This window comes from Manis javanica, chromosome 12 (genome assembly GCF_040802235.1).
Source record: "Manis javanica isolate MJ-LG chromosome 12, MJ_LKY, whole genome shotgun sequence".
NCBI lineage: Eukaryota > Metazoa > Chordata > Mammalia > Pholidota > Manidae > Manis > Manis javanica.
In genome coordinates this window covers 24,671,347-24,692,928 of record NC_133167.1, presented here as the reverse complement: position 1 = coordinate 24,692,928, position 21,582 = coordinate 24,671,347, and the positions used below count along the sequence as shown (strand labels likewise).

The window sequence follows — 21,582 nt, the reverse complement described above, 5'->3', positions numbered from 1 at the left end:
CTTCCTTCTCAGGATTGCTTTGGCTATTCGGGGTCCTCTGTGGTTCCACATGAATTTTTGAACTATTTGTTTCAGTTCATTGAAGAATGCTGTTGGTATTTTGATAGGGATTGCATTGAATCTGTAGATTGCTTTAGGCAGGATGGCCATTTTGACAATATTAATTCTTCCTAGCCAAGAGCATAGATGAGTTTCCATTTGTTAGTGTCCTGTTTGATTTCTCTTAAGAGTGTCTTGTAGTTTTCAGGGTATAGCTCTTTCACTTCCTTGGTTAGGTTTATTCCTAGGTATTTTATTCTTTTTGATGCAATTATGAATGGAATTGTTTTCCTGATTTCTCTTTTGCTAGTTTATCATTAGTGTATAGGAAAACAACATATATCTGTGTATTAATTTTGTATCCTGCAACTTTGCTGAATTCAGATATTAGTTCTAGTAGTTTTGGAGTGGAGTCTTTAGGATTTTTTATGTACAATATCATGTCATCTGCAAATAGTGACAGTTTAATTTCTTCTTTACCAATCTAGATGCCTTGTATTTCTTTGTTTTGTCTGATTGCCATGGCTAGGACCTCCAGTACTATGTTGAATAACAGTGGGGAGAGTGGGCATCCCTGTCTTGTTCCCGATCTCAGAGGAAAAGCTTTCAGCTTCTTGCTGTTAAGTATGATGTTGGCTGTGGGTTTGTCATATATGGCCTTTATATGTTGAGGTACTTGCCCTCTATACCCATTTTGTTGAGAGATATTATCATGAATGGAAGTTGAATTTTGTTGATTAGTTTTTCAGCATCTATCGAGATGATCATGTTGTTTTTGTCCATCTTTTTGTTGATATGGTGGATGATATTGATGGACTTTCGAATGTTGTACCATCCTTGCATCCCTGAGATGAATCCCACTTGATCATGGTGTATGATCCTCTTGATGTATTTTTGAATTTGGTTTGCTAATATTTTGTTGAGTACTTTTGCATCTATGTTCATCAGGGATATTTGTCTGTAGTTTTCTTTTTTGGTGGGGTCTTTGTCTGGTTTTGGTATTAGAGTGATGCTGGCTTCATAGAATGAGTTTGGAAGTATTCCCTCCTCTTCTATTTTTTGGACAACTTTAAGGAGAATGGGTATTATGTGTTCTCTATATGTCTGAGAAAATTCAGCAGTAAATCTGTCTGGCCCGAAAGTGTTGTTCTTGGGTAGTTTTTTGATTACCAATTCAATTTTTTATTGGTGATTGGTCTGTTTAGATTTTATGTTTCTTCCTTGGTCAGTCTTGGAAGGTTGTATATTTCTAGGAAGTTGTCCATTTCTTCTAGGTTTTCCAGCTTGAGAACATATAATTTTTCATAGTATTCTCTAACAATTCTTTGTATTTCTGTGGGGTCTGTCATTTTTCCTTTCTCATTTCTGATTCTGTTTATGTGTATAGATTCTCTTTTTCTTTTAATAAGTTTGGCTAGAGGCTTATCTATTTTGTTTATTTTCTCAAAGAACCAGCTCTTGGTTTCATTGATTTTTTTCTATTCCTTTATTCTTCTCAATTTTATTTATTTCTTATCTGATCTTTATTACTTCCCTCCTTCTGGTGACTTTGGGCCTCATTTGTTCTTCTTTTTCCAATTTCAATAACTGTGACTTTAGACTATTCATTTGGGATTGTTCTTCCTTCTTTAAATAGGCCTGGATTGCTATATACTTTCCTCTTAGAACTGCTTTCACTGCGTCCCACAAAAGTTGGGGCTTTGTGCTGTTGTTGTCATTTCTCTCCATATGTTGCTTGATCTCTGTTTTAATTTGGTCATTGATCCATCGATTGTTTAGGAGCATGTTGTTAAGCCTCCATGTGTTTGTGAGACTTTTTGTTTTCTTTGTACAATTTATTTCGAGTTTTATACCTCTGTGGTCTGAGAAGTTGGTTGATAGAATTTCAATATTTTGGAATTTACTGAGGCTCTTTTTGTGGGCTAGTATGTAGTCTATTCTGGAGAATGTTCCGTGTGCACTTGAGAAGAATGTATATCCTGTTGCTTTTGGATGTAGAGTTCAATAGATGTCTATTAGGTCCATCTGTTCTACTGTGTTGTTTAGTGCCTCCATGTCCTTACTTATTTTCTGCCCAGTGGATCTATCCTTTGGGGTGAGTGGTGTGTTGAAGTCTCCTAAAATGAATGCATTGCAGTCTATTTCCCCCTTTAGTTCTGTTAGTATTTGTTTCACATATGCTGGTGCTCCTGTGTTGGGTGCATATATATTTAGAATGGTTATATCCTCTTGTTGGACTGAGCCCTTTATCATTATGTAGTGTCCTTATCTCTTGTTACTTTCTTTGTTTTGAAGTCTATTTTGTCTGATATTAGTACTGCAACCCCTGTTTTCTTCTCTCTGTTGTTTGCCTGAAATATGTTTTTCCATTCCTTGACTTTTAGTCTGTGCATGTCTTTGGGTTTGAGGTGAGTTTCTTGTAAGCAGCATATAGATGGGTCTTGCTTTTTTATCCATTCCATCACTCTGTGTCTTTTGATTGGTGCATTAAGTCCATTTACATTTAGGGTAACTATTGAAAGGTGTGTATTTATTGCCATTGCAGGCTTTAAATTCATGGTTACCAAAGGTTCAAGGTTAGCCTCTTTAGTATCTTACTACCTAACTTAGCTTGCTTATTGAGCTGTTATATACACTGTCTGGAGATTCTTTTCTTCTCTCCCTTCTTATTCCTCCTCCTCCATTCTTCATATGTTGGGTGTTTTGTTCTGTGCTCTTTTTAGGAGTGCTCCCATCTATAGCAGTCACTGTAAGAGGCCCTTGAGAGGTGGTTTGTGGGAGGCAAATTCCCTCAGCTTTTGCTGGTCTGGGAATTGTTTAATCCCTCCATCATATTTAAATGATAATCGTGCTAGATACAGTATCCTTGGTTCAAGGCCCTTCTGTTTCATTGCATTAAATATATCATGCCATTCTCTTCTTGCCTGTAAGGTTTCTGTTGAGAAGTCTGATGATAGCCTGATGGGTTTTCCTTTATAGGTGACCTTTTTCTCTCTAGCTGCCTTTAAAACTCTGTCCTTGTCCTTGATCTTTGCCATTTTAATTATTATGTGTCTTGGTGTTGTCCTCCTTGGGTCCTTTCTGTTGGGAGTTCTGTGTATTTCTGTGGTCTGTTCGATTATTTCCTCCCCCAGTTTGGGGAAGTTTTCAGCAATTATTTATTCAAAGACACTTTCTTTTCCTTTTTCTCTCTCTTCTTCTTCTGGTACCCCTATAATACGGATATTGTTCCTTTTGGATTGGTCACACAGTTCTCTTAATATTGTTTTATTCCTGGAGATCCTTTTATCTCTCTCTATGTCGGCTTCTATGCGTTACTGTTCTCTGGTTTCTATTCCATCAATGGCCTCTTGCATCTTATCCATTCTGCTTATAAATCCTTCCAGAGTTTGTTTCAATTCTGTAATCTCCTTCCTGACATCTGTGATCTCATCTGTGACTTCATCCCATTGCTCTTGCATATTTCTCTGCATCTCCGTCAGCATGTTTATGATTTTTATTTTGAATTATTTTTCAGGAAGACTGGTTAGGTCTGTCTCCTTCTCTGGTGTTGTCTCTGTGATCTTGGTTTGCGTGTAATTTTGCCTTTTCATGGTGATAGAAATAGTTTTCAGAGCTGGGACGAGTGATGGCTGGAAGAACTTCCCTTCTTGTTGGTTTGTGGCCTTCCTCTCCTGGGAGAATAGTGACCTCTAGTGGCTTGTGCTGGGTAGCTGCGCACAGACAGGGCTTCGGATTGCTGCCCAGCTACTATGGAGTTTATCTCCGCTGTTGCTGTGGGCATGGCCTGGCTCAGGCTGCTGCTCCAAAATGGTGGAGCCATGTTGGAGGGGGAGTGGCTGGGAGGCTATTTATCTCTGTGAGGGGCCTCTGTTCTCCCTGCTGCCCAGGGGATTAGAGTGCCCAGAGATCCCCAGATTCCCTGCCTCTGGTCTAAGTGTCCCACCCTTTCCCTTTAACACTTCCAAAAAGCACTTGCCAAAACAAAACAACAACAAAAACAAAAAATTAAATAAATAATTTTTTTTAAAAGCCGCTCGCTTTTCTTTGTCCTCAGGCGCCAGCCTCAGGGACCCGCTTACCAGTCTTGCTGCCCTGTTTCCATAGTATTGGGGTCCCTGTCCCTTTAAGACTTCCAAAAAGCTCTCGCCAAAAAAAAAAAAAAAGGCCCTCCCGTTTCTTTGTTCTCCAGCATTGGCCTCAGGCACCTGCTCACCGGTCCTGCCGCCCTGTTTCCCTACTATCCAGGACCCCACGCATGCACTGTGTCTGCGCTCTGGTCCGGATAGCTGGGGGTGGGTGTTCAGCAGTCCTGGGCTCCCTCTCCCTCCCTGCTGACTCCTCTCCACCTGCCAGGGGCTGGCGGGAGGGGTGCTTGGGTCTCGCTGGGCCGGGGCTTGTATCTTACCCCCTTCATGAAGCGCTGGGTTCTCGCAGGTGTGGATGTGGTCTGGATGTTGTCCTGTGTCCTCTGGTCTCTATTCTAGGAAGAGTTGTCTTTGTTATATTTTCATAAATATATGTGGTTTTGGGAGGAGATTTCCGCTGCTCTACTCACACCACCATCTTGGCTCCACTCCCAGGTCTTGCTTTTTTTATCCATTCTATTACTCTATGTCTTTTGATTGTTGCTTTCAGTCCATTTACATTTAGGGTGATTATCGAAAGTTATGTACTTTTTGCCATTGCAGGCTTTAGATTCCTGGTTACCAAAGGTTCAAGGCTAGCTTCTTTACTATCTAACCATCTAACTTAACTCTCTTATTAAGCTATTATAAACACAGTGTGATGATTCTTTATTTCTCTCCCTTCTTATTCTTCCTCCTCAATTCTTTATATGTTAGGTGTTTTATTCTGTACTCTTTTGTGTCTCCTTTGACTGCTTTTGTGAATAGTTGATTTTATTTTTTGCCTCTAGTTAGTATTTTGTTGGTCTGCTTTCTTTGCTGTGATTTTATTTTTCTGGTGACATCTATTTAGCCTTAGGAGTGCTTCCATCTAGAGCATTCCCTTTAAAATATCCTGAAGAGGTGGTTTGTGGGAGGCAAATTCCCTCAGCTTTTGCTGGTCTGGGAATTGTTTAATCCCTCCATCATATTTAAATGATAATCGTGCTAGATACAGTATCCTTGGTTCAAGGCCCTTCTGTTTCATTGCATTGAATGTATCATGCCATTCTCTTCTGGCTTGTAAGGTTTCTGTTGAGAAGTCTGATGATAGCCTGATGGGTGTTCTTTTGTAGGTGACCTTTTTTCTCTCTCTGGCTGCCTTTAATACTCTGTCCTTGTCCTTGATCTTTGCCATTTTAATTATTATGTGTCTTGGTGTTGTCCTCCTTGGGTCCTTTCTGTTGGAAGTTCTGTGTACTTCTGTGGTCTGTTCGATTATTTCCTCCCCCGGTTTGGGGAAGTTTTCAGCAATTATTTATTCAAAGACACTTTCTATCCCTTTTTCTCTCTCTTCTTCTGGTACCCCTATAATGCAGATATTGTTCCATTTGGATTGGTCTCACTGTTCTCTTAATATTCTTTCATTCCTGGAAATCCTCTTATCTCTCTCTGCCTCAGCTTCTCTGTATTCCTGTTCTCTGATTTCTATTCCATTAACAGTCTCTTGTACCTCATCCAGTCTGCTCTTAAGTCCTTCCAGAGATTGTTTCATTTCTGTAATCTCCCTCCTGACTTCATTCCTTAACTCTTGCATATTTCTCTGCAGGCCCATCAGCATAGTTATGACCTTTATTTTGAATTCTTTTTCAGGAATATTGGTTATATCTATCTCTGCAAGCCCTCTCTCTGGGGTTGTCTGGGTGATTCTTGACTGGACCAGATTCTTCTGCCTTTTCATGGCAAAAGAGGTAGTCGCAGCCAGGTGGCAATTGTATCAGCTTGGAGAACAAAGTCCCTTCCTGTTTGCTGGTAGCCTCGCCCTTCTCCACTGCCTGTGTCAGTTACCCGCACACCAGGAGTAGCCTCTGGGTTAATCCCCTGAGCTGCCATGGGCGGGGCAGTCCTCAGGGTAGCCCAGAGCCCTGCAGGGAGTGGCAGATGTACTGCGTGTGTTCTCCTGCGAGAACGGCGCCCCTTCGTGCCTTGCCCCAGCCTCCTCTGTCTGTGCCATGCTGCTGCATGCCAGGATGAGAGTCTTGGCAGTTGCTGTGGGCAGGTCTGCTCTCCACCTGCTCCACTGCTGTGGTGAGGCAGTGCCAGCTGGGAGGAATGAATGGCAGGCTGCTTATCACCTTGAGGGGCTTCAAAGCTGTGTTGCCACTCAGGGGGTTTGGGCGCCTGAAGTTCCTTAAGATTCCCAGCCTTAGTGTGCCAGAATGATTTCATCCAGCTATGAATATCCTCCCTGTCCCTTTAAGACTTTCAAACAGCACCCGCTTTTCTTTTGTCACAGGGGAGCTGGCTATGGGGACCCGCTCACAAATTTTATTTTTCTGTTTCTCTAATATCCAGCACACCATGCAATGTGTGTCTACGCTCCTGGTGCAGATTACTAGGACTGGTTATTTAGCAGCCCTGTGCTTCCACTCCCTCCCCGCTCTGACTCCTTTCCTCCCGCCGGTGAGCTGGGTTCTGGGGGAAGTGCTCGGGTCCCGCTGGGTTGCGGCTTTATATCTTACCCTTTTTGTGAGATGCTGAGATCTTGCAGACGTAGATGTAGCCTGGCTGTTGTATTGTATCCTCTGGTCTCTCTGATAGGCATAGTTGTATTTGTTATATTTTCAAAGATATATATGGTTTGGGGAGGAGATTTCCGCCGCTGTACTCACACCACCATCTTGAGCCTCCCTCCTTGTTGTGCATTTTTGACAAAGGTACTTAGAGCTTCATCAAATTTGATGAAATACACTTTCCAATTACAGTTCATCCTCTTATTTCAATGTGTATAATGTTGAGTATATTCTAGTATTAACAAAAAATATGATGAGACAGTTTTTAAATATCAACTTAAAAATGTACAAAAGGGCACACAATTTTTCAAAATTATTTTAGAGAATACAAAACTTTTCAGTTCACTGACCAAGACAAGCAGAGTGTTCTTAGGTTCAGACTGTTACACATAATCCAAGCTGCAAATAGTGTTTGAGCAAACATCATACAGGCATTAATTTTGGGGTGATCCAAATACCTAAGCTACCAGGTGACTTGAAACCTGGAAAAAAATTATCTGTTTTTCTCTTCTCTTTCTATGTATCATTTTAGTGATACATAAAAATATACAGCAACCTGCTCTGGTCAGTTTTCCAGTTATACCCTCTGATGCTCACTTCCATTGAAGTGTGAGAGAAACAGTTGAATGCAGAGTACAATGGCACAAAAGAATATTTAATAAAGAGAAAAGCCAAGGAAACGAAGATGTGAGCTCAGGATGATTGTGGCTTTGTGAACCCTTCCTGTTCTGACTTTTAGGTGGGACTCATCATGTACTTTGTCCGGACCCCCTGTGAGTGGGGGATGGATGCCATCTCAGCCACGCTGACTTTCCTGTGGGAGGTGGTGGGTTATGTGGAAGGCCTGTTCTTCAAGGATCTGAAGCAGACCATGAAGAAGGAGCAGTGTGAGGCCAAGCTGCTGGTGACCGCTTCGATGCCAGGTAACCCCCTACGCCTTCTGGATGACCTAACTTTTTTTTAAGAGTATAAATAACCCTTTTAGAGACCAAACATCTCTTTGACTCATGAGAAAATTTTCAGAGTTCTTCCCCTGGTGTTGAGCCCTTCAAAGAATTTTTGTTTAAAACCATCTGAAGAAATTATAACAGACCCTTTGAAAGTCCACAGTTGCCAGATGAAAAGGAAGACATCAGAACTGAGATCTGCCTGAATCAGTCCTTGAGGAGCTGCCAAGGTTAAAGACTTGTTTAAGTCTATCACAGATGCCAGCTGAACTGAGAGCCTTATTTAATGAATTTTGGGCACTGCAAGGAGAATACTATTGTTTGTATGGCATAGACCCCAGTCCTTTGTAAACTCAGTGAGAGGCGGCATTATGAAAAACTGGAAAAGGGAAAAGCAGGAAGAAGAATTACAAAAGAACATGAAGCATGATGTAAACTCTAGATACAGCTCCTTTCATTTGGATAGCTTGTTTTTCTTTGAGATAAAAAGAATTTTGTCAAGCCTTTATCCTTGTACAGGGACTATAACAACATGAGATGATACATGTACCGAAGTAAAGAGAAGACAAAATTATATAGAGATAAAAACACAGGTTCTTGCAGCAAAGAGGTAGTTAAAACCTCCATTAAAATCATGACACTGCCTCTTATTTGTATAATTAGTATTCACTATGACAGAAATACATCATTTTACACATTTACGTGTATAAAGTGAGGATGAAGTTCATACTGTATGATCATGAGGAATGAATGGGCTTAGGTATGTAACATACTTGCTGTCATTCCTGACTAATGTTAAGTGTTCGATAAATGGTAGTTATGCACTTATATATTCTACAGATTATCCAACAAAGTGATCAGATTTGTGAAATAAAGAAACTCAAAGTGTCATTCATATGCTTAAAAACAACTCATTAAAAGTCAAGGTATATTATAATGGTCAGAAAGATTTGCAGTTAATGAAGTAAGAGAATACATACTGTCTCACTAGCCAAGTAGAATACAGAAAGTGTACATTCAAAGTACATTTCAGGTACTTGTTCTGATTTTGCTAATATCGGTTTATATTTTCCCAACCATTACTGCCTGATCATATTATTTAAAATACAGGAATGTATTACTGGTTGCAGTGTTTAAGTTTTGAATTCTGACTCTTCCACTAAATAAATATGTGTCTTTGACTAACTTATAAGTACTTACTTAAGAATAAGTTCCCTCTGTTTCCTCATTTATAAGATGAAAATGATACCCATATCATAGGGTTGCAGTGAGATTTAAATATGATTATGCACATAAAATGCATGTAAAAGTATCAGGAACTTCATAAATTGTATCTATCATTATTTAATAATAAGTAAATATATTTGAAGTACATATTTAACTATAAATAAAAGTGTAGTTAGTACAATACATAACTCATTCAGCACATACCCTGATAGTAATAATCATAACAATAAAAACCTCAGCTTATTGATAATATTTTAATATTTTGTGCTTTAAATACAAACTGTCCTATAGAGGTCAATTATGATTTTTACCTTCTGTAGGTACTAAAACCTTGGTAGTTCATGGACAGAATGAGTGTGATATCCCAACCCAGTTACCAGTCCATGAAGACACTCAGTTTGAAGCTCTTTTGAAAGTAGGTATGACTTTTGACAGAAATGATTCTTTTAATGTATAGTGTCTATGGACAATTCATCTGGTTTAGAGTTAAATGGCATTTTTCTATCTTAAAATGAGTATGTGCATCTTTTTGCTTCATTTAGAATCCACACCACTGCAGTGTACTTCCTCTATTTCTTTGTATAACTTTCCCCACATTTGCTGACATTTATCTCTGCACTGAAGCAGGCAAAAATCACTCAGGTTCTCTCTCAGCTACAGCAACAGCTCAGTACTCTGGTGTGCCCTCCGAACTCCCTCTGAATGCTGTGAATTCTCGTTCAGGAGACTCCTGGCATCCCTTGTAGTTCTGGAGGTGCCCTGGGTTTGCACACTGAGAGCCCTGGGCCCCACTCTCTCAGCTCATGATCCTTGCCACAGACTCTTTTTGTGATATCTAGTTGTATGATATACAGTCTTGACTTCCACTGACAGAAATTATTGAAGAAGCAGAAAATATATACCTTAGAGTAAATCAGGTGAGTCAAGAAAATATTTTGAATTGCTATAGAAAGTACTCCCCTCCAAAGAAATGCAACTAGTACAGTGATCCCCATTTATCTGGAGTCCAAACCTTTGGTAATCTGATTCCTTGGAACACAGCTCCAGGCCCAGACATAAGTAGAAAAGGCCTCTGAAAAATTCAGTTCTGCCAAACTTGTTTATTTTACTTCAGTAGAAAGTATTGCTAAGCCTCCTTCAGGCCTCACCCAGACATCACCAGAGAATTTCTAAGGCCCAGTGATCAAACTTCAACAGCTGCTCCATTTTCCTACTCACACTGAATGGTTGGAGAGCATGAAGGCAGATGGAGTGAGTCCAAACCTGGCTCCACCACCACGAGTGTGACCTAATCAAACAGTTGGACCTCTCAACTCTTGGTTTCTCTTCCAACAGTACTGGGATTCTAGTGCAGGCTACACAACTTGTCTATATGGAAAGCATTGGACTCAGAATATAGGATGATTGCTGTATGCCTTGTAGTTTGTATTACTCTTAAGGTTGTTCCTAAACATACTTTCTTCCCAATATTGAGGCCAATAGATGCCACTATGTTCCCACAGTTCATCACTCCACCTGAGTTATAATCATTCATCTTTTAGTACTTTGAGTGCAAATGGTTTATATTATATAACAAGTCTTTATTAGATCATTCTTTGGATAACTGTGTATTCAAATTCAATGTGGAGCCATATATGTAGAAACACATATAACATATAAAAAGTATATGATATATATTCCTTATAAGAAGTTAACTTGGTTTGTGGTATTTGTATCTTTCAGCTTATTATCTGGCACATATGACCTCAATAAACATTTATTTAAATTTGTTGTTCTTATTCTAGGAGTGTCTAGAGTTTTTTAATATCCCAGAATCCCAGTCAACACATTATTTTCTCATGGATAAACGATGGAATCTTATCCACTATAATAAGGTGAGACAATGCAGTAATGACACTTATGTTGAGTTGTGTTAAAAGCTCTTCATGCCTTTTCTGAGAGTAGCTGTCACTCAGGGAGGCATCGGTGTTGAGAGTTTGGCCACTTGAGTCACACCACCTTACTGTCTATGAGGCTGTGGACTAGCCATTTTACCTTTGTCCCCTTCAGTCTCCTTGTTTGTAAAACAAAAGTGATTATAACAGTATCTACTATAGAGTTGTTTTAATAATTAGCAGATAAGCCAAGTAAAGTACTTAGTTACTCATTACTACATCTGGATGAAAAAATAAGTTGCCAACATGATAACTACATGTGTCCATTTGGGATTTTAATGTCGCTCTTGTTTCCCTTTGTTTTATGTGTGTTCGTAGTGACCTGATCTAATAAGCAAAAGGGCAAGTCAAGGTCACTAACGTCACTTTACGGAGACCTTCCATGACCAGGGTGTCATTGAGTAATCGCCTTTGGCTCCTTTGTTCCTGGCATAGCACCCTACTGTTCAGGGAGGGTACTCAGCCTGGGTGATCTGAAGGCTTTTCTGAGGAAGGGGTTTACTTTCCCTGGGATTTCACAGAATTAGGAACATACAGTGATAAAACCATTAGAAAATACATACCTTTTGTTTGTCTGACCTTTGGGTAAAGAGGAAATGGGAGCAAAGTTTAATCACTTGAATGCTTTTGTCTCTTTAATCCTACCACAGACCTATGTTCGGGATATTTATCCTTTCCGGAGGTCGGTATCTCCACAGCTGAACCTTGTACATATGCATCCAGAGAAAGGACAGGAGCTCATTCAAAAACAGGTGACTGACCACCTCTGTTTTATTCTGTGGTTTTGTCATGTCAGTGGGTTAGCTGATCTACAAATGTGTTGCCAACCCTGAGATTCTGTGACTCTGTTATGATCCTCTCTAGGGAGAGTGGATGGCTGGGCCCTTGGTCAATAGATAGTTCCCCAGAACAGTGTGGTAAGTTTTACAGATTGGATCATAATGTAAAGGTATTAAAGAACACTCATTTGGAGTGATGCTATGATGAATCATTGAATATAAACAATAAAAATCTAATTTATTTACCTACTAGTGGCTAATTATGGATTTGCATTTCACATTTTTAGAAAACAGAATTGCAAGTACACATACTATAGCTATTTCAAGGTCATTCCAGAGATTGACACTAGCTGGAAAAAACAAATAGAGCCAAGTGCTGTGCCTGACAAGGACACTCAACTAAGGCCCAGAGGGACTGGACTCACTCCCAGCTTTGCCACTGACCAGTGATCTGACCTTAGCCATGCTGTTAACTTCTCTTAAAACAAGAAGAGACATATTCAAATCGTTTTAATTAGATTGAAGATTGAAGAGCAGAATAATGTGCACTCTCTGACTACAAATCAGAGTTTGAGCTTAAGGAAATTCATAGAATTTTTTTTGCATAGAAAATATAGCTACAGTACACAATGCTAATAATGATACAATTATATCATGGTCTCTGGGTTACATGCATCTATTTTCAATAAAACATCTAAATAGGAATTTTAGGAAATCTTATCAATTCAGTGTTTCATTTCATACCTATTTCATCAAACTATTTAAAAATAGCTCTATGAGATAAATGAGAATGGCATAGAATTAAACCAGGTAAGTAATTTAAACTATAGTTAGCATTAACTACCTAAATTGCACCTAAAAGAAAGAAAATGAATGTGTTACAAAGTGTGTGGTGGGGAAAATTATAAGATCTGAAATATAAATAATTTCTGAAACAATTCCCCCCACATTAGCCTCTGATTCTGGCAGTGAAAGAATTAAAGCCATAATCAATAATAGCACTTCACTAGTATGTTCTATTTAATCATATTTAAGAACACGTTTTAAAAGAATAGCAAAAAACAGGGCTCTTGCTCTATGAACCCTCCAAGTTGGAATCTTAAGATTTCCTCCTACATTCCTGAGGGAGATAATAACATGCAGGCCCATGGTTCTGGCTCTGAAATTTCCTCAGCAGCTTCCTGATCACATCCCCAGACCCCTGATCACCAAAAGAAAAAGAACTAGTAGAAGGGGCCAAGAGGTCGTGTCCATGCCATCCAGACTCAAGGTTAAAGGGGCACCAGTCTAGGTCCCATCAGCTCTCGTCCCAAGATAGGTTTTGCCTGGATCCCATTTCAGCCTTTTTTGATAGGCAAACCCAGAACTGACAGGAAACAGCTTAAGGCCTGGGTGGAAATGGCCGAAGCGATTTGAACTCCTGACTGGCTCCTGTTGGCAAAGGTCTTTCCATATTATGACGTCCAGACAAACGGGCTCTGTTTAATATTGAATTATTCTTGACAATGCTTGCCTTGTGCTCCTCCAGCCTGCAAACCCCACAAAGAACACTTCCTTCTGTAAAGCAGAAAGATGCAGGAAGTGAGTCAATTAAGTATTGTTTCCTCTTTGTATGTAGTAAAGAAAAAAATATTTCCTCCTCCTCCCCCACTTAATTTTTTATCAGCCCAGATTGCCATGTAAGATTTTCAATTTCTTCACTTTTGCATTTCAGAGCTGCTCTTTCCACTTTTCACCAGCTCCTGCTTTCATTTGTTGCCAGGTGTTCACTCGGAAGCTGGAGGAAGTGGGGCGGGTTTTGTTTCTCATCTCCCTCACCCAGAAGATCCCCACGGCCCACAAGCAGTCCCACGTCTCCATGCTCCAAGAGGACCTCCTCCGACTGCCCTCGTTCCCTCGAAGCGCCATTGATGCTGAGTTTTCCCTCTTCAGTGACCCTCAAGGTATCAAAACATTTCCTCTTTTGGGCTTCTTCTAATGGGCTTGTTCTGTCCCCAGCTGGAGGGCATCTTAAGAGGCACAGTTCTCTAAGCCAGCGGTTCTCAACCTTGATTGGGCATCAGAATCACTGGTAGGATTTGATAAAATGCAGATTGCCAGGCCCCACCCTCTTCCCCGGAGTTTCTGGTTCAGGAGCTCGGGAAGGGGGCCTGGGAACTCACATTTTGACAAGTTCCCAGGTGACGTTGATGCTGCTGTTCCAGGGACCAAATTTTGAGAATCACTGCTCCAAGTTAATCAAAAGCAGTTGAAGGAAGTAACACAGTGTTGTTAGGGAATATTGACTGAGTGAAGAACAGGTATTTACACAAAATTCAGCAAGAGGCAAAACTAATCTAAGGTGACAGAAAACAGGATGGTGGTCGCTCTGGGTTGGGGAATGGATTTCCTGGAATGAGGGGACTTTCTAAGGTAATGAAAATGGTCTATATGTGGTTGAAGTGTTGGTTACATGAGTGTGTATTTTTGTCAAAACTCATTGAACTCTGCATTTAAGATCTGTGTGTTTTACTTAATCTAAATTATTCCTGAATTGAGAGAGAGACACACAGAAAGAGGCAGAAAGAGACCCACTTTGACCCCTCTCTCTGTTAAATTACTAATTTGGGACAGTTCACTTAAATTAGTTTCCATGTGCTCAACATCTACACCCAGAAGCCCCAGAATGATAGTAGAAGGACCTGTAGTTTGACCAGGAGTTGAAAGACCAAGATCTAGTCCCAGCCCTGCCATTGTCTTTCTGAAATAACTTGTTTTTCTCAAAGCCACCGCTTGTCAGCAGCTACTGCAAATGCCTGCCCGGTCTTGCCCACAGAGTTGAATCAAAGAGGTGAGGATGAAAGTCCTCTGAGGACTAGGAAGCGTTATGCCAATGCCAGCAATATTATGCTGCAAAGCATTTTGGCAGTAGATCTTCACATCCTCGAGTTGGAACAAATAAATGAAAAACAGCAGTGCCCTCGGGTTTAATCGCCCTCCCATGCTGACCGGCTTGGCATGGGGCTAATTCTCTCTCTGCTGTTTCATGTTCTCACAGCTGGCAAGGAGCTGTTTGGCCTTGACACTCTTCAGAAAAGCCTGTGGATCCAGCTTCTGGAGGAGATGTTCCTGGGCATGCCAAGCGAGTTTCCCTGGGGAGATGAGATCATGCTTTTCCTCAACGTTTTTAATGGGGCTCTGATCCTCCACCCAGAAGACAGTGCCCTGCTCAGGCAGTATGCCGCCACAGTCATCAACAGTGCGGTGCACTTCAACCACCTTTTCTCCCTCAGCGGCTACCAGTGGATTCTACCCACCATGCTGCAGGTGCCCACGCTCCACTCCCCTAACCAGAAAATTAACTGCCTGTTGAGCAGGTCAACAAGCTCTCTACTGGAGCTTTTTAATGATGGAATTGTCTGCTTTGGTGATGGCAGAAGGCACCAAATGAAATCTCCCTAGAAACTTCCAAAAGGTCACAATATTTCATTCTAACCTGAGACCTCCCAGACCCATTTCTTCTAGGCTGGTGGTTCTCAAAATGTGTTCCCTGGATCAGCGGCATATCACTTGGGAATTTTTTAGGAATGCCCATTCCTGGGCCCCATCCACACCTACCAGGTCAGAACCTGCAGTCAAGGCCCAGTACTTGGTGTTTTTACAAGACCTCCAGGTGGTTCTGAATCCCTAGAAAGTTTGAGAACCATTGCTCTCTTTATTACAAATACATGGCAAGGGTTCAGATGATGTTTCTTCAGAGATATTTTCTGATCTTTATCTGACTAGAGATTTTGTTTGCCATTAACTTTGGTGTGATGAAATCGGAGGAGGTGAATTTAGCAGGAACATTTTCCATTTACTCGTGTCTAATGTGCACCAGTTTAGGAACACAAAGTTCAGCCAGGGCCTGGGGGCTTATTCTAGTTCTCTATTTTTATTAAAGTTTTAATAAAAATTATGAAAGTAATACATGCTTATTCAAAGTGGAGTTTGCTCAACCTACAATGGCTGGTTTTAAAAAAGAAATTTACCTTTAATATCATCAGGGCTCTGTGTCCTATTTTTAAATAGTTGGAGTTTTCTCTATTTTTGTGAGTTTTTACTCATTACCAAAACAATAAATGTTCAATATAAAATTCAGAAAATAAAAGTTTTAGAAAGAAAATAAAGACCATCTATAACCATCACTACTAGATAACCATTATTTGTATTTCTTAAAAATCCTGGATCTCTTTTTTTTTTTTAACGAAAGTTGGATCATACCATATATTCAAGTTTGCTACCTGTTTTTCATGTAATACTAAGAATATCATGCATGTTTTTTCATATAGCTACCTTTAGCACTATAGCATCTCTATAAGTAATTTCATAGTGTTTTATTGTACACATGTACTCTAATTCACTTAAAACCCCAATTTATAAATAATTCGTTTCAAATTTCCCACAATTATAAGCAACCTTCTTGTATGTACAGCAGGCCTTCTTGTATATACAGTGTGGTACATTTGCCCAGTTCTTTTCTTGAGATAGATTCCTAGTTGTAAACTTCCTGGGAGAAACCATACTTACATTTTTAGTACTTTCATGTATATCATCAAATTTCCCTCAAGAAAAGTTTTGCCATTTTTAATACTTTCCTCCACCAATTTATGAAATCAGCCATTTTCCTCCAGGCTTCCCACGGTTATGAGTTTTAAAAGCAAACACAACTTTGGTATGCTGTTAAGCCATCTTCTGATTATGTGGAATTGTCCATAGGTGTACTCTGATTATGAAAGCAATCCACAGTTGCGTCGAGCCATCGAATTTGCCTGCCACCAGTTCTACATTCTACACCGGAAGCCCTTTGTGCTCCAGCTCTTTGCTAGTGTGGCCCCTCTCCTGGAGTTTCCTGTGAGTAAGCTCTGTGGAAATAAATGAAGACCAACAAAATGAGAAAAGCAAAGGTTCTTTATTCAGAGCTTGCTATAGCAAGGGAGTTAGCTCCTCTCATGTGTGGTTTGATGAAAGCTTGACAGTAGGTGGAAGAATGAGAAAAGTTTATAGTAGAGGAAAGGGAAGTCTTTAGGTGTGCCAGTTGGGGCTGTTGACATGGGCAACTGGAAGCAGGCTAACTGGAAGTGGGGCATCCCATGCAATTGGTTAGGGGTGTCTATTTGGCTTTCTCTGACTGGTCCTCAATTGGAAATGGAATAAGGGTTAGGGAAACTGTCAGTTACTGATAAAGCCCTGGCCATTTGGGGGTCAGTTGCTAAGGAAGTTATTGTTCAGTTTCCACTAGAGCTAGTAGTCTGACTTGCTTCAAGACTGACATATAGCAAGCTAGCTTCCTGGGCTGGTCACTGTAGACAGTGGGTTGTTTTCACCAGCAACTTCCTACAGGTTGTAGACCGAGTTCTATTTTGTGTATGGCTTGGCCATTGTCTGTTTGTTATTCAGTCTCTCAGTTCTCTTTCTTCAACCAAGGGCTAGATTATCATAACTCATTTCCCTTCAATATTTCTCTTCAGCTATCATCTCAGCCCCTAGCATCTAAATAGACCAACTCTGGTTTTTTATACTCAATGAGAGGATGGAAAATAGAAAATGATAAAAAGAAGAGTTCCTGATTCTCATTCCTTGCTGTCACTCTCTAGCATGTACCCTACTTTGTCTTTTTCTTCAGCGCACTAACTCCCTATAACATGTCATACATGTATTTATTTAACTAATACATATCTCATGCTCACAATAGAATTAAAGCAAGGTCTTTGTTGGTTTGTTTTTTCTTTGTTTTAGTTATTGTTTTGTTTGTATGTTTTTTTGTTTTGCTATAACCTCCGTGCACAGAATGGTACCTGGCATATAGTAGGAATTTTGTAAGGATTGGTTGTTTTAATGAATAAATCAAAGCCATTTTAAATAGATTTGAGGTGACAAGTATCTCCATTTTGGAGATATATCATCAAATTGGACCTGTAAAATTCCCAGAGTTGTTAAAAAAAGCATCTGTTCCTCCACGCATATTTGGCATATTCAACTAATCCATTATGGAAATTTCCTTTGGGAATGCGGAGTCCTACCATGGCAGACGACATAAGCCAGTAGCATGAACTGTGCTGGCAGTTCACATATTGGCTGTATTTTTAAGAATGTCCACAAATGTCTCTTTTGTACCAGGTTAGCCTTTAATAGATCCCTTAAAAGTCAGGTGTTTGGCTCCAGAATCAGACCACAGGCATTGCTGGATGCGGAATTATGTGAGCTGAATACCAGATCGATGTTGTAATTGTTATCAGCAGTAGCATTCGTGAAATTTGAGTTTCTGATCAAACCATTGGAATCAATAAACTAAAGTTGCCTTTCTTTATACAGGATGCTGCTAATAATGGGCCTAGCAAAGGTGTATCAGCTCAGTGCTTATTTGATTTACTGCAATCCCTGGAGGAAGAGACCACTGACATATTAGATATCTTAGAGCTGGTCAAAGCTGAGAAGCCTCTTAAGTCATTAGGTAAAAGCAAAACTTACTGTGATATTCTTTTTCTCTTCATAATTGTTTTTTAAAAAATAAGTATATTGAACATGTTGAACTACATCAAAACAGCAAAAATAAGTGAAACAGTGGTATAAATCAAATGAGTACATCTTTCTATCTCCTGTTTTTCTTAAATTTCTTGTAAATCCTAAGGAATTCTCTACCATGGAAACTATTAAAATTATGGTTTGGAGACCACTGATCCAAAATATGTCTTCTAAGGGTAGTTTTCAGAAAATTAGGTTTTCCTGGGTAATTCTCTGTAAATAATCCTCCAAAATGGTCTTTTGTTTTCATGGAATATGTAGAACCAGGGGTATATCAAAGATACCCAAAGTCTCATGTCTTACCTTAGACATCTAAATGCCCTTTGATATCTTCTAGTAGACATAATGTTTTTAAAATGCCACCCAAAAAACACTTTTATTTTTTCATCCAATTATCCAAAAGTAGAAAATAATAGTTTTCAGTGCCTTTAGATGAAGAAATGAATAGTGTTCACAGTTTAGGAATAAAACCTGATGAAGAAATGGCTACAATATATAAATGGAAAGAAAATGTTAGGAGTGTAAGTTTTTTATCCCTGGAAAAATCTATTCTGTACTTTGACCTTCTGTGCCTTCAGATTTCTGCTATGGAAATGAAGACCTGACATTCTCTATAAGTGAAGCCATTAAGCTCTGCGTTACTGTGGTGGCCTACGCTCCTGAATCATTTAGAAGGTAACTGTAACTCTTTAGTCTGTGCCTTGTGAAAAGTGAATATGGCAAAGAAAATAACATTGAATGAATACAAAGGTTACATTTGTTAATATTAGCCTGTGACATTCTGGCAAGTACGTTTTCAAAAACTAAATGTAGCAAATTTGTCATAGCAGAAGAGATTCTGGAAATATAATAAATCTTCATTAGTTTGACATCTAATTTGGGGTTTGTTCAGTAGCTAAGATATTTAGTGTTGTTTAGAATATATTGTCCTCACATGTAATACAAATTAATAGTAAGCAAAAGTTCAGATCAGACTCTTAAACTATTTAAGAAAACTTATTTCAAGAATCAAAAAGAACTCCTGCCACACAAAGAGCAAAAATATAAATATTGCCTGTCATTTTGCCAAGAGCAAGAAGTCCAAAGGACTCCCTGGAGAATATCATCCCAATTCCAGGATGTTGGCACTGGTCTGAGATAGATACTGATACACAAAGTGAAAATCAGTCTCATCTCTGTTAAAATATGTCTTCTAAAGGCAGATACAATAATTCACATGAATCATAGATAGCTCCCTTTTATGTAGTACATATCCTTAAGAATAACAGAGTTGCTTTCCTTTAAAATGTTCTAAAATGCTGTGCTTAATCAATCCTCTGGCTTTCCCCAGCCTCCAATTATGCCAACATTAAGCAATCTCTCCCTCTTGATTTGTCAGTCCACTCTTGTCATTTCTTGTAATACCTAACCCATAAACAAAGCAGCAGATCATATACTATCATATATTCTTGGTGTATCTGTATGTATCTTCTAGTGTCCATCACAGTGCTATATTCCATATAACAATAACCATTTATAGGATGAATGAATCAAACAGCCACCAACTGTTTCAATTTTCCTGCTATTTTTCTCATTCATAATTCCTTCCTAGATAGTCCTTTGTGGTCAGAAAATAGTTCAAAAAATAAATGAGGATTAGCCATAAATGTCTCACAGCTTTTGCCTCTACTTTCTCTTACTTTTGAGAGGATGGGCAGATAAATTATTCAGGGTGTTGCTCCTCTGTTAAGACTGCCAGATCTAGGTAGGTCACCATCTTTCTGATTCAAAGAATTTAAAGAATTGAGACTGTAAACTCCTGTCATACAGAGAATAAAACTATAAATCTTGCCTGAGTATCTTCCCAATTCCAGGATTCTGGCTCTGGTCTAACCCTGAGCCGCCCCCATTGGTCCTACCTCCTCAGACCATTGATGGTCTCATGTTCTCGGGGTGAATTGTAACTCTGACTCAGGTCCGCAGGGAACAGGAATATGACCCATGGTTTTCCAGGTAAAGGGGCCAAAGAACTAGTAATTGTCTGCTCATACCAGTCAAGCCTATCCTGATTCCCTAATAGTTGAGTTCCACCCTAATCGTCAAGTCTGTCCTGAAACATCTATAGATCAGGTGATCCATGGAACACTGGGTTGAAAAATATAATTGATCTGAAAGTAAAATCTAGTAACCTACTTGGAACATAAAAATTGGCTAGAGCTTATAGATTTACACATCACTTTGCATTCTTAATTCTTTCCACTTCATCACAATCTTATCATTTTTCTCATACTTTAAGATTTCTCCTTTAACCTACTTTCGATTTTCAATTAGTGTAGAAAAATGTTGACCCAACTATTGCAGATATACTATTTTAACCCAGTGGATATTTTGACCCCAAGGATATAAATACAAACATCTTAATAATAATTAATACCTATAGTGATAAATGTTCAATGAGGAATTATTTTTTAAAGCTAATTTCCTTATGCAAGTTTAATTCCTTGATCAGTCATATTATATTGCATAGAAGCTACTTTCAACTGTTCACTTTTCATTTTTATTTTGTCAAAGTTGCTTTCATTGAAATTATTTTCTTTCCATGTAGAATTTATAATGGAGATTAAATTCATTGATTAGTTTTTTGTGAGAGGACTCTCAATTTTGGTCTGTATCGAACTTTGACGATCAGAGTCTGGCATTTTAAGATATTTGTGTTTCGGGTTTTGATCATTATTCCTGCCAGTTTTCCCAAGTCCAAGTTCAGTGTTGTGCTCAAGATGTAGTTCCTCTATTAGTTCCATTTATTTATCAATAAAAAATTTTACTGAGTGGTGTTTTAACCATTGTCAGTTTTATTTTATGTTGAAAATTCTTTCAGAATAGTTATTCTGAATTGGAGAAAAGACTAAGAATTTGTATTTTTTAAGTAATCTGAAAAAAATAAGTAACTGATGAACCTGTGAGATATTCTCAGACTGCTTTATTATTTAAGATTGATCTTATATTGTAATACCATTATTTAATAGTCTTCCATCAGTTGCATTTTATGTATTATCTCCCTGTGCCACTGGGAAGTAAAGAACAAATAAATGGTAGGGTCAGAACACCGTGCTCACGTGCAGGGCCACCTCTGCCCCGCCTCCACAGTATATTCTCCAGTCCTCCTCTACGCATAACCTCTGCTACCTCTGATCCTATAGCAATTTAATGTTTTTAGGTTTTCCTTATGAAATGTGTTGCTCAATTATCTTAATGTGTTGCTAAGTGTTACATTGCCTCACCCCATCCTGCCTTCACCACTACGTTTATAAGAAAATATATATAGCTTATTCTCACCACAATCTCTGGTATAAATCCCTCCTCTCATCCTCTGAGCTGAACATCATAGCCATCTCAAGGACTGTATTTATTCTTTCTCCCTTAACTCTTGAAACACTGTTAGTTCTAAGAGTTGA

The 21,582-nt window shown here is 39.2% G+C and overlaps 1 protein-coding gene across 18 annotated transcripts in view; it reads left to right on the top strand.

The window, feature by feature from the left end:
* UNC80 (unc-80 homolog, NALCN channel complex subunit) overlaps window positions 1-21,582 on the top strand; it is a 211,550-nt gene that overhangs the window by 143,196 nt on the left and 46,772 nt on the right. For all 18 annotated transcript variants that reach the window (XM_073218177.1, XM_073218174.1, XM_073218173.1 and 15 more), the window contains 9 exons: window positions 7,458-7,641; window positions 9,213-9,307; window positions 10,677-10,766; window positions 11,477-11,578; window positions 13,368-13,548; window positions 14,643-14,911; window positions 16,343-16,477; window positions 17,939-18,077; window positions 18,727-18,823. In XM_073218177.1, the coding sequence (XP_073074278.1) occupies window positions 7,458-7,641; window positions 9,213-9,307; window positions 10,677-10,766; window positions 11,477-11,578; window positions 13,368-13,548; window positions 14,643-14,911; window positions 16,343-16,477; window positions 17,939-18,077; window positions 18,727-18,823 (1,292 nt within the window). The remainder of the gene's footprint in view (window positions 1-7,457; window positions 7,642-9,212; window positions 9,308-10,676; window positions 10,767-11,476; window positions 11,579-13,367; window positions 13,549-14,642; window positions 14,912-16,342; window positions 16,478-17,938; window positions 18,078-18,726; window positions 18,824-21,582) is intronic.